Source organism: Typopeltis vanoorti, chromosome 24, assembly GCF_054136105.1.
Source record: "Typopeltis vanoorti isolate ZY-2024b chromosome 24, IOZ_Tvanoo_1.0, whole genome shotgun sequence".
Lineage (NCBI taxonomy): Eukaryota > Metazoa > Arthropoda > Arachnida > Uropygi > Thelyphonidae > Typopeltis > Typopeltis vanoorti.
The window spans coordinates 76167092-76179391 of NC_143572.1; the positions used below are offsets into that span (position 1 = coordinate 76167092).

The window sequence follows — 12300 nt, forward strand, 5'->3', positions numbered from 1 at the left end:
ACTGTAACAGAACTGATGGTATGATCTCACACAGATTTTGGAATAATGCCTTATCTACCCTTCAGCATTAATAATGGGAATCACCACAAAGAGAGCCACTTTTGCCCTCCATGCATGTTGACTGTCCTTGTTATCTAGGCCATTTCATTGTGGAGACTTCAATGAGTGGGCATTGTTAAATTACCTCTGATAACACTGCCTTTTAAATAATTAATATCAAGTAAGAAATTGTTTATTTGCATTACATTCAGTAATGACATAGTTTTCAGCTCCATAAACTTCAACATGAATCATAACAACAGCTACAGAAAATTTTAATAGTGTATTAGTGAGGGTCAACTGTAATAAGTCAATAAATTCTCTTTTTTTTTACTATAAATTCAAAATCTCAAATTTTTGATATAAAAATCTATCTTGGCCGATGAGTAAGACTAATAGTTTAAATAAGTTATACGTAAGAGCATCTCTTCCCCTACAAATAACTTATCCAAACTATCAGTCCATATGGTACTTTATGTAATTTTGGATCCAAACTCTTGGAATAACTGGATGTTTTAAAGTTAATTTCTTCGAGCTAACTGCGGGGATCCTTGATGGATGCAAAACTTAGCAAATCTGAAGTTCAAAGAATATCGTATTCTATATAAATGTATGTTTTTTAGAATACATGTACATTTTTTTCAACTACAGTAAATGAAAAATGATTTTGAAAAAGCATGCAAAGGACTTAACATTAATAAGAACTTTTACAAATTCAAGAAACACTTCAAGAAATTTGACTGCAATCCTAACTACATTAAAATTCACAAAAGAAATGGAATATAATTACATACAAATTTTTGATACACTTTCTTTGGAATGGCTGCCTCTAAACAAATTGGTGTATTTCCAAACCTAAAATGTAAAAATATATAACTGCAGCTTGATATTTCTTAGAACAAAAATATTAATTATTGTTGTTTCAGATTTCAATGCTAACAAATTTCTCACATATCAATAAATTTAACTGAATATAGAATGAGCACCTATAATTTACATTACATAATGGAATTCAAAGATCTCAAATATGCCATCATTTTACAAAAGAAACTGTACAGAATTTAGATTTCACAGATAATTCTATGAGGTGGTAAAATTAAGTCAGTAGCTTGCTCCAATGCACAGATGGCGAACCTATGGCACGCGTGCCAGAGGTAGCACGTCTGAGAATTTTGCTGGCACGACAACAATTTACAGGTGATATCCTTTTATATGCTTATAAATTATTCAACCTTTTCTTTTAATTGTTACAATACGTACAAGTTAAATTTTGTTTTACACAAAAGAAACTAACCAACAAACACTAAGCCTACTGTAGGAACAAGGCCCAGCAGCTGAAAACTACAGCTAATGTAAAGAACCTCTAGCCATTGGCTGAGGGGCATAATAACTCAGCTGATAGAAAAGAACTGTGTTTAGTTGCCAAAACTTTTCATTATTTAAAAGCTTATTAATTAACTCAAGTATATTATCTTTAATATTTTTAGCACATGAAAAGTCAACAGCTACAACTTTGTCATAACACGTCTTCTATACATATGATATTAAGAGTAACATGGCGGTCGTATCTGTCATATCTGCCAGGCATCTTCCTACAGTGGGTTATAAAAACAAAAATTTTTTTTTGCCTCAGTCGACTCATTGTAGATCCGGGTTTCTCAACCGCCGGGCCCTGGCATCAATTATACCGGGCTGCAAGAGATTCTTCTGAAATTTGTCATTTTTCATGAATAAATATTTTAGTGAAAATTTTCTGAGGAGAATATAATATTCGTTAATGTAACAAAAAGCTCAGACCCAGAACACCTAAATAACATCTATGTAAGAAATGTCAGTGACGAAGCAGCGTATTTTTAAACATGGAAGTATTCATGAATGATCGGGAATTTTCAGACATCGAAATCTTTCAACATTCGGAAATTCGTTGGCTGTCCTGCGGTGAAGTTCACGAGAGGTAATATGAACTCCAAAAGGAAGCTGAGCTATTTCTAATTAATAAGAAAAGTGACCTATCCCATTATTTCCAGGATAAAAAACGGGTAGCCAGGCTTTACTATGAACTCCGAAAGGAAGCTGAGCTATTTCTAATTAATAAGAAAAGTGACCTATCCCATTATTTCTAGGATAAGAAATGGGTAGCCAGGCTGGCATATCTCAGCGATATATTTTCTTACATACAAAGGTGAATTAAAACTTGAAAGTCCAGATACAACGATATTCAATGCTTGGAACAACATCGAATTATTCAGAAAGAAACTCAAATTGTGGTTTCATATAATTGCAGAAAGAAATAATGAAATGTTTCAGTTGTACTCAGATTATATTATGGAAGCAGATGATTTCTAGGCACACAATTCAGTATCAGATGTTGTTGCAGCCCACTTGAAGATGTTGTCGTTTGAAAGGTTTTATAAAAGGTTTTATAAAAAATAATAAAAATAAGGAGACCCCAAAAAACCTTAAAAGTGGAAATAAAAACTGCAGACAGACAAATGAAAACAGATAAAGAATCAGGTGAAGATGAGATACTCAAATGTTCTGGAGGAATGGAGAAGAAACAGCAAGACATTATTTAATTCAGTTATTCAACTAAGTTATAAGTTCTGGAGAACAAACTTCTAACAAGTGAAAACTGGAAATAATTCCTATACATAAAAAACACCGTATTCAGGAAGTGCAAACTATAGATAAATAAGCCATACACACACAAACATAAAACAGTTCTAAAAATTATGCAGAGTAAAAGGAAATACATTGATTTCCTTTTACTATTTAATAATAATAATAATTATTATTATTAAATGGGTATATCAATGGAGCAAGAAGATTCATCACAGGAGATCCACACAAACCTTTATGTACACAATACCTACCATACAAGGAGCACAGAGGGTGGGGACCAGGAGATGTTGAGACAGTTGAGCGTGGCAAGTGCAAGAAGAACAATTGTTATGGGAGATTTTAACTACAGCAGTATAGATTAGGGAAAGGAAGATGCATGTAACAATAAGGGAATGGAATTTCTAGAATTCTTGAGGGACAAATGTCTTAGGCAACATGTAACAGGGGGAACAAGAGGTTCAATAGTTTTGGATTTGGTTATAGCATCAGAAGAGCTGATAATAACTGAGATGACATCTCTCCCACCAGTTGGAGAGAGTGACCATAAGGTTTTGACTTGGAAAATGAATAGACATTTTCCAAGCCAAATGATTATAAAGCAGTGATTATAATAGTCTTAGATGTCAACTTGGGAAAGTTTCGTGTAGGGAGGTATCGGAATGCCAGGATAACATTAGTGCATGGGAAATTGTGAAGGAATATTTGTTAGCAGTAATGGTAAGCTGTATTCCATGAATGAAGAAGAGGACACAATTTGAAGTAAAATGGATGATAAACAATATTAAACAGGAGCTACATGTGAAAAAGAGGCTATGGAAGAGATATAAGGAGACAGGTGAAGAGCAGATGCATGAAGAATATAAGACACAGGCCAGGAGAGTGACTTGCATGGTAAGGAAGGCAAAACTGGAATATGAGAAGAGATTGGCATAAGATCAAAAGAAAATCCTAGGGAATTTTTTAGCTATGTGGCCAGTAGGAGGAAAACTGATTGAGGAAGAATGACACTGTGGGATAAAAATGGGAATAGAGTGACTGATGCAGAGGACATAGTGGAATTGTTCAATGAACACTTTAATGGAGTATTTCATCCTGGAAGAGTCAATTTGAATACTAGCGGGAGAGAGCAGGTTTGAGGTTTAGAGGTGCAGGAGGAGAGTGTGTTCCACATACGGAGTACTCTGGATGTTAGTAAAGCTGTGGGACTGGATGATATTTCACCACGAGTTTTGAAAGAATGTGCTAAGGAACTGACAGTGCCCTTGATCTGGCTTTTCAATGAAAGTGTGGCTGCAGGAAAGGTGCCCATGGAATGGAAGGAAGGTAAGATAGTGTCATTGCATAAGGGCAGTAGCAGACTGGAAGTGTCTAATTATAGGCCAGTTTGTGTGTCATCACTAGTTAGTAAGATCTTGGAGAAAGTAGTGAGGGACCATATACAGCATTGGGCAGATGACAGTAATGTTATCAGTGAGAGTCAACATGGATTTGTGAAGGGGCGCTCTTGTTTTAGCAATATGCTAGCCTTTTATGATAAAGTTACAAGAGCATTAGATGAGGGAAAGGCATATACTGCCATTTTCCTAGACTTAGCAAAGGCATTTCACAAGGTTCCACATGATAAGCTGATATTTAAGTTACAGCACATGGGTCTGGATGTCAGATTGGTCAACTGGATTCAGGATTGGCTGCCTGATAGGTATTAGAGAGTTGTGTATGGTGGAGCAATATCAAAGAGGCAGAAGGTTACAAGTGGGTTTCCACAGGGCTCAGTACTGGGACCTATATTGTTTAATCTTTATATCAATGACATTGTCCGTGGATTGCAAGGAGATATTTGGTTGTTTGCAGATGATGCGAAGCTGGGAAGGGTTATTAGTAATAGTGCAGATGTAGTAACCCTGCAGGAGGATTTGAATAAGCTAGATAGATGGGCAAATGAATGGGGGGTGTCAGTTTAATGCAGCAAAATGTAAGATCTTGAGGTTTGTGAAACATCGATGGGACACTGCATACTCTATGGGAGGAGTTATACTGGAGGAAGTAGGAGAGACAAGAGATCTGCGTTTGATGATTGATAGAAACCTGAAATTTAGGGAACATATTGCAAAGGTAGTAAAAGTAACGCAGAAGATTGCTGCAATAATGAGAAGGATACTGACCTGCAGAGATAAATGGTTATCATTCCGTTGTATAAGACTCTGATCAGACCACACTTAGACTATTGATCTCAGATCTGGTCCCCAGGATTTGAAGGGGATAAATTAACTGTGGAAAGGGTACAAAGGCGGATAACAAAGATGGTGTCGGGGCTGTACAATAATATTAGTTATGAGGATCGGCTGAGGGAGTGTGGACTGCAGAGTTTGGTGAATAGAAGGAGGAGGGGTGATATGACTGAGACTTTTAAACTGTTGTGAGGTGGTTACAGGGTTGACACTGGGGAGTTCTTTCGCTTGGTTGAACAGCAGGAAGGAGTCATGACAACGGGCCATCCCTGGAATTTACGAAAGGAAATTGTGAGAAAGAGAGTGAGGAGCGGTTTCTTTGCATGGAAGGTGGTTGAATCACGGAATGCATTGCCTGATGGAGTGGTGAGAGTGAGAACGGTCAATTCATTTAAGGAGTGGTATGATAGACTGTGTTTCCTAGGAAGGACCTCCCTCGATGAGTCTTCATAGACTTGTGTTTCTTAGAAAGGACCTCCCACGATGAGTCTTTTGACTCCATGGAGGCCTGAATAATAATAATACCTCTCCATAAACTCTTTCATGGTCAGGCAACTAACAACTAATTCTGGCAATCCATTTCATTCACCTCTCCAAGCAAAACATCTAGTCCACACATCCTTAACTAACAACTCTCACAACTTCCAGGGATGACTTCTAGTTGTTCTCTCTCTCTCTCTCTCTCTCTCTCCATGATAAATTTAGTTTAATCCTTTATCCCGGTGAGAGCAAACAAAGTTTTCGCCTTAAAATATCTTCAGGACTGAATATAGTGTTGTACTATCTTACCTGGGTAAGTAGTACTATTACACCCTGATATCTTAAGAATGTAAAATTCTCTGCTATCATGGTGTAACATGAAGAATAAATAAAATAAATTAAAACCCCTGCATAAAAGATAATACTTGAATTAATTAAAAGAAAAAGAAAGATTCTTGCATCCAATAAAATATATAAAATATAAAGGTTTTGTTAAACTAACAAACAAAAGAAAGAGTATATTAATATTGTGATATGATTTAAATAAGAAGAGTTAAATAAATAAGACAGAAAAGGATTATTCATAAAAGATGGTATGTGAGAGGCTAGAGATTATGTTATTAATAAATTCATAGAAAAAATTTGAAAGGGGATTAAGTTAGAGGCTAGCAAAGAAAAACAACTGAAAATCGCTTAAGGTCAATTCCCGGATCGAGACATCGTTACGGGCCTGCCGATCAAATGACGTTTGGCAGAAAAACGCCACCCTAATTGGTTGGTGAAGTAATAACAAGTAGGGGGCGGAGAAAAGAAGTTAGAAAAAGTGCCGTTAGGAGAACAGGTATAAAAGAGTTGGAACCCCCCCCCCCACGAGGCATTTTTGGTTTTGGTTTGATTCTGTTCCAGAAGAGTCCTTAATGACCTCTTTTGTAGGGATTTCACGGTGATTTCCTGAGTGGCGAGATTGGAGTTGTATCTCCGACAGCAAGAATATAGAAAATAAATATCAAGAAGGTGGCAGAATATTCTGGAGGTTGTTGAAGAAGCTTAGGAATGGAGGAAAGAGTGCTGTAAAAGGAATTAGAGATGATAAAGGTGAAATGAAAACAGGAGAAAAAGATATCCTTGAAGTATGGAGTAATTACTTTGAAAAACTGCTAAATGAAACAAGCAGTGATGACAGCACAGTGATAAAAAACACTGACCAGGCATGCAGTCAGGAATACATATCCATACTTGAAGTAGAAAAAGCCATCAAAGGCTTGAAATGTGGAAAGGCAGCAGGAGTAGATGATATTCGACCAGAAATGCTGAAATATGGTGGTATAAGAGTCTTACAGTGGCTGCACTGCATAGTTCAGAAAGCCTGGACAGAGGGACGAATTCCCGATGATTGGAGTAGAGCTCTCATAGTACCCATATATAAAAAGGGAAATAAAACTGAATGTGAGAATTACAGAGGTATTTCCCTACTGAGTGTTCCTGGCAAGATCTATGCAAGTATACTTGAGAAACGGTTGAGAAGAATTGTGGAAGAAAAGCTTGGTGAAGAACAAGCTGGATTCAGGCCAAATAGAGGCTGTCAGGATCAGATCTTCACTTTACGACAAATAGTCGAGAAAGCATGGGAATATAACAAAGATCTGTATTTAAGTTTTGTCGATTTGGAAAAGGCATATGACAAGGTGCCAAGAGAGAAGCTATTCAATACGCTGCAGTTATATGGTGTCAATGGGGCATTATATCAAGCAATACTTAGTCTTTATTTGAGTTGTGAGTCAGCAGTTAGAATTGAAGGAAGTACAGGAAGATGGTTTAATGTTAAATCTGGTGTGAGACAAGGATGTACATTATCCCCTCTGTTATTCATTATCTATATGGATCACATTATGAAGGAATGTGGTATTAAACCTGATATCAAAATTGGAGATGTTAATGTCAGCTCTTTGCTTTATGCGGATGATGTTATACTTCTAAATAAATCCGCTACAAGTCTGCAAGATTCTATGACTAAATTGAATAGCTGTTGTAATAGATATGGTATGAAGGTCAGCAATAAAAAGACAAAGACAATGAAAATAGGCAGAATCATTGAAAATGTCAACTGTGTTGTGAATGGAGAACCTGTGGAACAAGTAAAACATTTCAGCTACTTAGGCACAATTTTTACTGAAGATGGTAAACTAAATATAGAAATAGACAACAGAATCAGCAAAGCTGGTATCGTGGGAAGTCAATTGAATAAATTCATATGGAATAAGAAAGAAATTAGTCGGAACACTAAATTAGCTGTATACAAGACTGTGTTCAAACCAATTTTAACTTATGGATCTGAGAGCTGGGTCAGAAGTAAAACACTTGACCAAAGACTAGAGACCGCAGATATGAGAGTCCTGAGAAAGATTAGAGGCATGAACAGATGGCATCAATGGCAATATCATATTAAAAATGAGGATATTAGGAAAGAACTTGACATTGTCAGCATCCAGGAATGCGTTAGTAGAGCTAATCTCAGGTGGTATGGTCACTTAAATAGAATGGGAGAGGAAAGATTAGCAAAACAAGTGTTCTCTGCCAGGTTGGCAGGAAAACGACCCAGAGGAAGACCAAGATATAGGTGGATTGATACGGTACAAAGTGCCTTAGACGATAGAAATATAAGATCTGATAATGTTGGAGTCTTGACAAGTAACAGACTGATTTGGAGGAAAATTGTAGATAGGAAGTTAGTAATGATGTAATTTTTTCATGTAGTACTGTCATATCCTGTACACCCCTTGAGGGTACATGGCGGGGTTTTGATGATGATGATGAAATAGTGTGAATTAATCTTATTTGTCCATGTCAAGTGAATTTATGTGTTGAATTGTTATCGCAGCATGATCGTAATACTCATTATAGGATCATAGCCTAATTACTTGTAATAAGCTAATGTTAGTTTGTAGGTATTTAGTTTTGCATTAAATTGAGTAATCATAAAAATTGTATTGTACCATGTTAAGTAATTTAATAAACCTTTGTTCAATGATAAAAGAGTTGTCTGAAGTTGCTGTTCAATGCACCACTTGAAAATACGAACCTAATCACGTGGGAAACTAATGTTAAGAAACGAGATAAAGTGTCACGACTGCAACATTGTTTCACTTTCAGACATATTTTAGTTCTTTCTCCTTGTTTTTGTATATAATATATCAAACTAAATATCCCAAAAGGCGCAGTATAAATACAAATATTAGGGGTACTAAGGGGAGAAATAACTTAGATATTAGTAAAAATTTTGGTGATATCTCGTGCGTAGATAATAGAAGAACATAGATAAGCGGGAATTGTTAGATAGAATAAAGATCGTAAATTGGGACACAACAGTACAATACCAGGTAACTCATAACAAAGGTGGAGCAAGCTACCAAACTCCTATCCCAGTATCTCCCATAATGCAAAACACATCTCCTTGTGGAGATGTATACTGTTATGCATTAAAGGATTGGCCACTGTTGTGTCCCAATTTATGATTTTTATTCCATCTAACAACTTCCACTTATCTATGTTTTACTATTATCTATACACGAGATATCACCAAAATTTTTACTAATACTTAAGTTATTTCTCCCCTTAGTACCCCTAATATTTGTATTTATACTGCGCCTTTTGGGATATTTAGTTTGAGATATTATATACAAAAACAAGGAGAAAGAACTAAAATATGTCTGAAAGTGAAACAATGTTACAGTCGTGACACTTTATCTCGTTTCTTAACACATGAATTTCCCGCGTGATTAGGTTCGTATTTTTCAAGTGGTGCATTGGACAGCAATTTCAGATAACTCTTTTATCATTGAACAAAGGTTTATTAAATTCCTTAACATGGTACAATTCAATTTTTGTGATTACTCAATTTAATGCTAAACTAAATACTTACAAACTAACATTAGCTTATTACAAGTAATTAGGCTATGATCCTATAATGAGTATTACAATCATGCCGCCATAACAATTCAACACATAAATTCACTTGACATGGACAAATAAGATTAATTCACACTATTTAACTATTCAAACTTAAGTAGATTAACTAAACCATTTACTGCACTAACACATAACTAGTATTACGATCATGCCGCCATAACAATTCAACACATAAATTCACTTGACATGGACAAATAAGATTAATTCACACTATTTAACTATTCAAACTTAAGTAGATTAACTAAACCATTTACTGCACTAACACACAACTATGACAATTTAACTTTCCTATACATTACAATAGACATGCAAAATTCTCAGGACACTTAATTATTCACATAACATTAACACTAGCCAGCTTACTTTTAATATATTTTGTCAGATACTAAAGTCCTAGTATAAATTTTCCTTGGTCACTTCAACAGTTCCGTATTAGAATAATGATACTTATTACAGACAAATTTTAGTTAACATTAGATATATTTTACAGTACCTTTCTTTCTTGAGTTTTTCATATGGGCCTTTACCTTCTTCTGATTGAAATATGCTTACACGGTCTTAAACTTTCGTAATTCAGGACACACTTTGAATCATCTATATGACGGCTGTGCGACTCGCGACGTGGATATCTTTATAGCTTTCCCTTTCTCGTGGTTGTCACTGAAGTTGAAACATAAAGAATATGTTTCCTTTTCTTTGACTGTATGGCATTCTTCACTTCTTACATAGGAAATCCGGAATCGAAATCCCGCTCACTTTTGTTTCCATGTTGTGTGGACGGAGATATAACCCCAATCTCCACTCAGGAAAACCGCGTGAAACCTATGCCACGGAGCTCGTAGAGAACTCCTCGGGAACAGAACCAAAACAAAAACCAAAAATCCCTTCTGGAGGGGGGGGGGGGGGTTCCAACCCTTTTATACCTGCTCTCCTAATGGCACCTTTTTTAACTTCTTTTCTCCGTCCCCTTCTTGATTTTACTTCACTGACCAATTAGGGTGGCGTTTTTCTGCCAAACGTCCTTTGGTCGGCGAGCCAAACGATGTCTCAATCCGGGAATCGGCCCTAAGCGATTTTCTGTTGTTTTTCTTGTGCTAGCCTCTAACATAATCCCCTTTCAAATTTTCTCTATGAATTTACTTAATATTTTAATCTCTAGCCTCTCATATACCATCTTTTATGAATAATGCTTTTCTGTCTTATTTAGTTAAATTTTCTCTTTTATATCATATTACAACATTAATATATTCTTTCTTTTTGTTAGTTAGTTCAACCAAACACCTTTATATTTTATTGGATGCAAGAATATTTCCTTTTCTTTTAAATAATTCATTTAAATTAGCTACTAGCTTTTATGCAGGGTTTTTAATTTATTTCTCTTCATGTTACACCATGATAGCTGAGAATTCTACATTCTTAAGATATCAGGTGTAACACCACTACCCAGACTAGTTTCTACCTTTATTGAGGTCTCTTCAGAGGGAGCCAGGCCCAGAGTTGGAGATACCAGACAGAAGCAGTAGCAAGGTCATCTTTACCTATAGGAGTTGCCAAAAGGTTTTTTGGCAACTCCTATAGGTAAAGATTACCTTTTTTTTATTAAGTTACTCTGGATTTAGAGAAAGATGTTGAAAGTTTATTTATCACTAGGTTAGACTATGATAAATTCAGTTTAATCCTTTATCCCAGTGAGAGCAAACAAAGTTTGCCCCTGAAAATATCTTCAGGACTGAATATAGTGTTGTACTATCTTACCTGGGTAAGTAGTACAATACCAGGCAACTCATAGCAAAGGCGGAGCAAGCTACCAACACTCCTATCCCAGTATCTACCATAATGCAAAACACATCTCCTTGTGGATATGTATACTGTTATACATTAAGGGATTGGCCACTACCCAGACTAGTTTCGACCTTTATTGAGGTCTCTTGAGTGGGAGCCAGGCAGAAGCAGTAGCAAGGTCATCTTTACCTATAGTAGTTTGCTCCACCTTTGCAACGAGTTGCCTGGTATTGTACTACTTACCCAGGTAAGATAGTACAACACTATATTCAGTCCTGAAGATATTTTCAGCCACAAACTTTGTTTGCTCTCACTGGGATAAAGGATTAAACTAAATTTATCATAGTCTAACCTAGTGATAAATAAACTTTCAACATCTTTCTCTAAATCCAGAGTAATTTAATAAAAAACAAAGGTGGAAAACCTTTTGGCAACTCCTATAGGTAAAGATGACCTTGCTACTGCTTCTGCCTGGTATCTCCAACTCTAGGCCTGGCTCCCACTCAAGAGACCTCAATAAAGGTCGAAACTAGTCTGGGTAGTGGCCAATCCCTTAACCACCTTACCGGCCGTTATGGATCAAATACGCATCTGCATACGCTTCGTATCCATCATATATTTCATTGTTGTAACAATGGTATTATAATTTTAGTAAGCACTTCGCATCCATGATAACGTGAACGTCTATAGACGTCTTGGCCGGTAGCGTGGTTAATGCATAACAGTATACATATCCACAAAGAGATGTGTTTTGCATTATGGGAGATACTGGGATAGGAGTGTTGGTAGCTTGCTCCACCTTTGCCACGAGTTGCCTGGTATTGTACTACTTACCTAGGTAAGATAGTACAACATTATTCAATCCTAAAGATATTTTCAGGCACAAACTTTGTTTGCTCTCACTGGGATAAAGGATAAACTAAATTTATCATAGTCTAACCTAGTGATAAATAAACTTTCAACTCTCTCTCTCTCTCTCTCTCTATTCGTCATATATTGAAAAATTTCCTTTGTTCCAATTTTATATAACCCCTTTTAATGACTTATAAGTTTCTATCATGTTCCTTCTTTTCTGACTAAAAACTGAAACTGGCAACTCACACATCTTCAACTTATAAATTGAATGTGTGTAGGTTGCCAAGCTTAGTCACTCATCTCTGAATCCTCTCCACCACCTCCTGAT

At 36.1% G+C, this 12300-nt stretch overlaps 1 protein-coding gene across 1 annotated transcript in view; it reads right to left on the reverse strand.

The window, feature by feature from the left end:
* The window catches only part of Atg16 (Autophagy-related 16), a 307774-nt gene that overhangs the window by 169318 nt on the left and 126156 nt on the right, over window positions 1-12300 (reverse strand). Inside the window, exon 8 of the mRNA XM_090413611.1 lies at window positions 834-894. Within this exon, the coding sequence (XP_090269737.1) occupies window positions 834-894 (61 nt within the window). The remainder of the gene's footprint in view (window positions 1-833; window positions 895-12300) is intronic.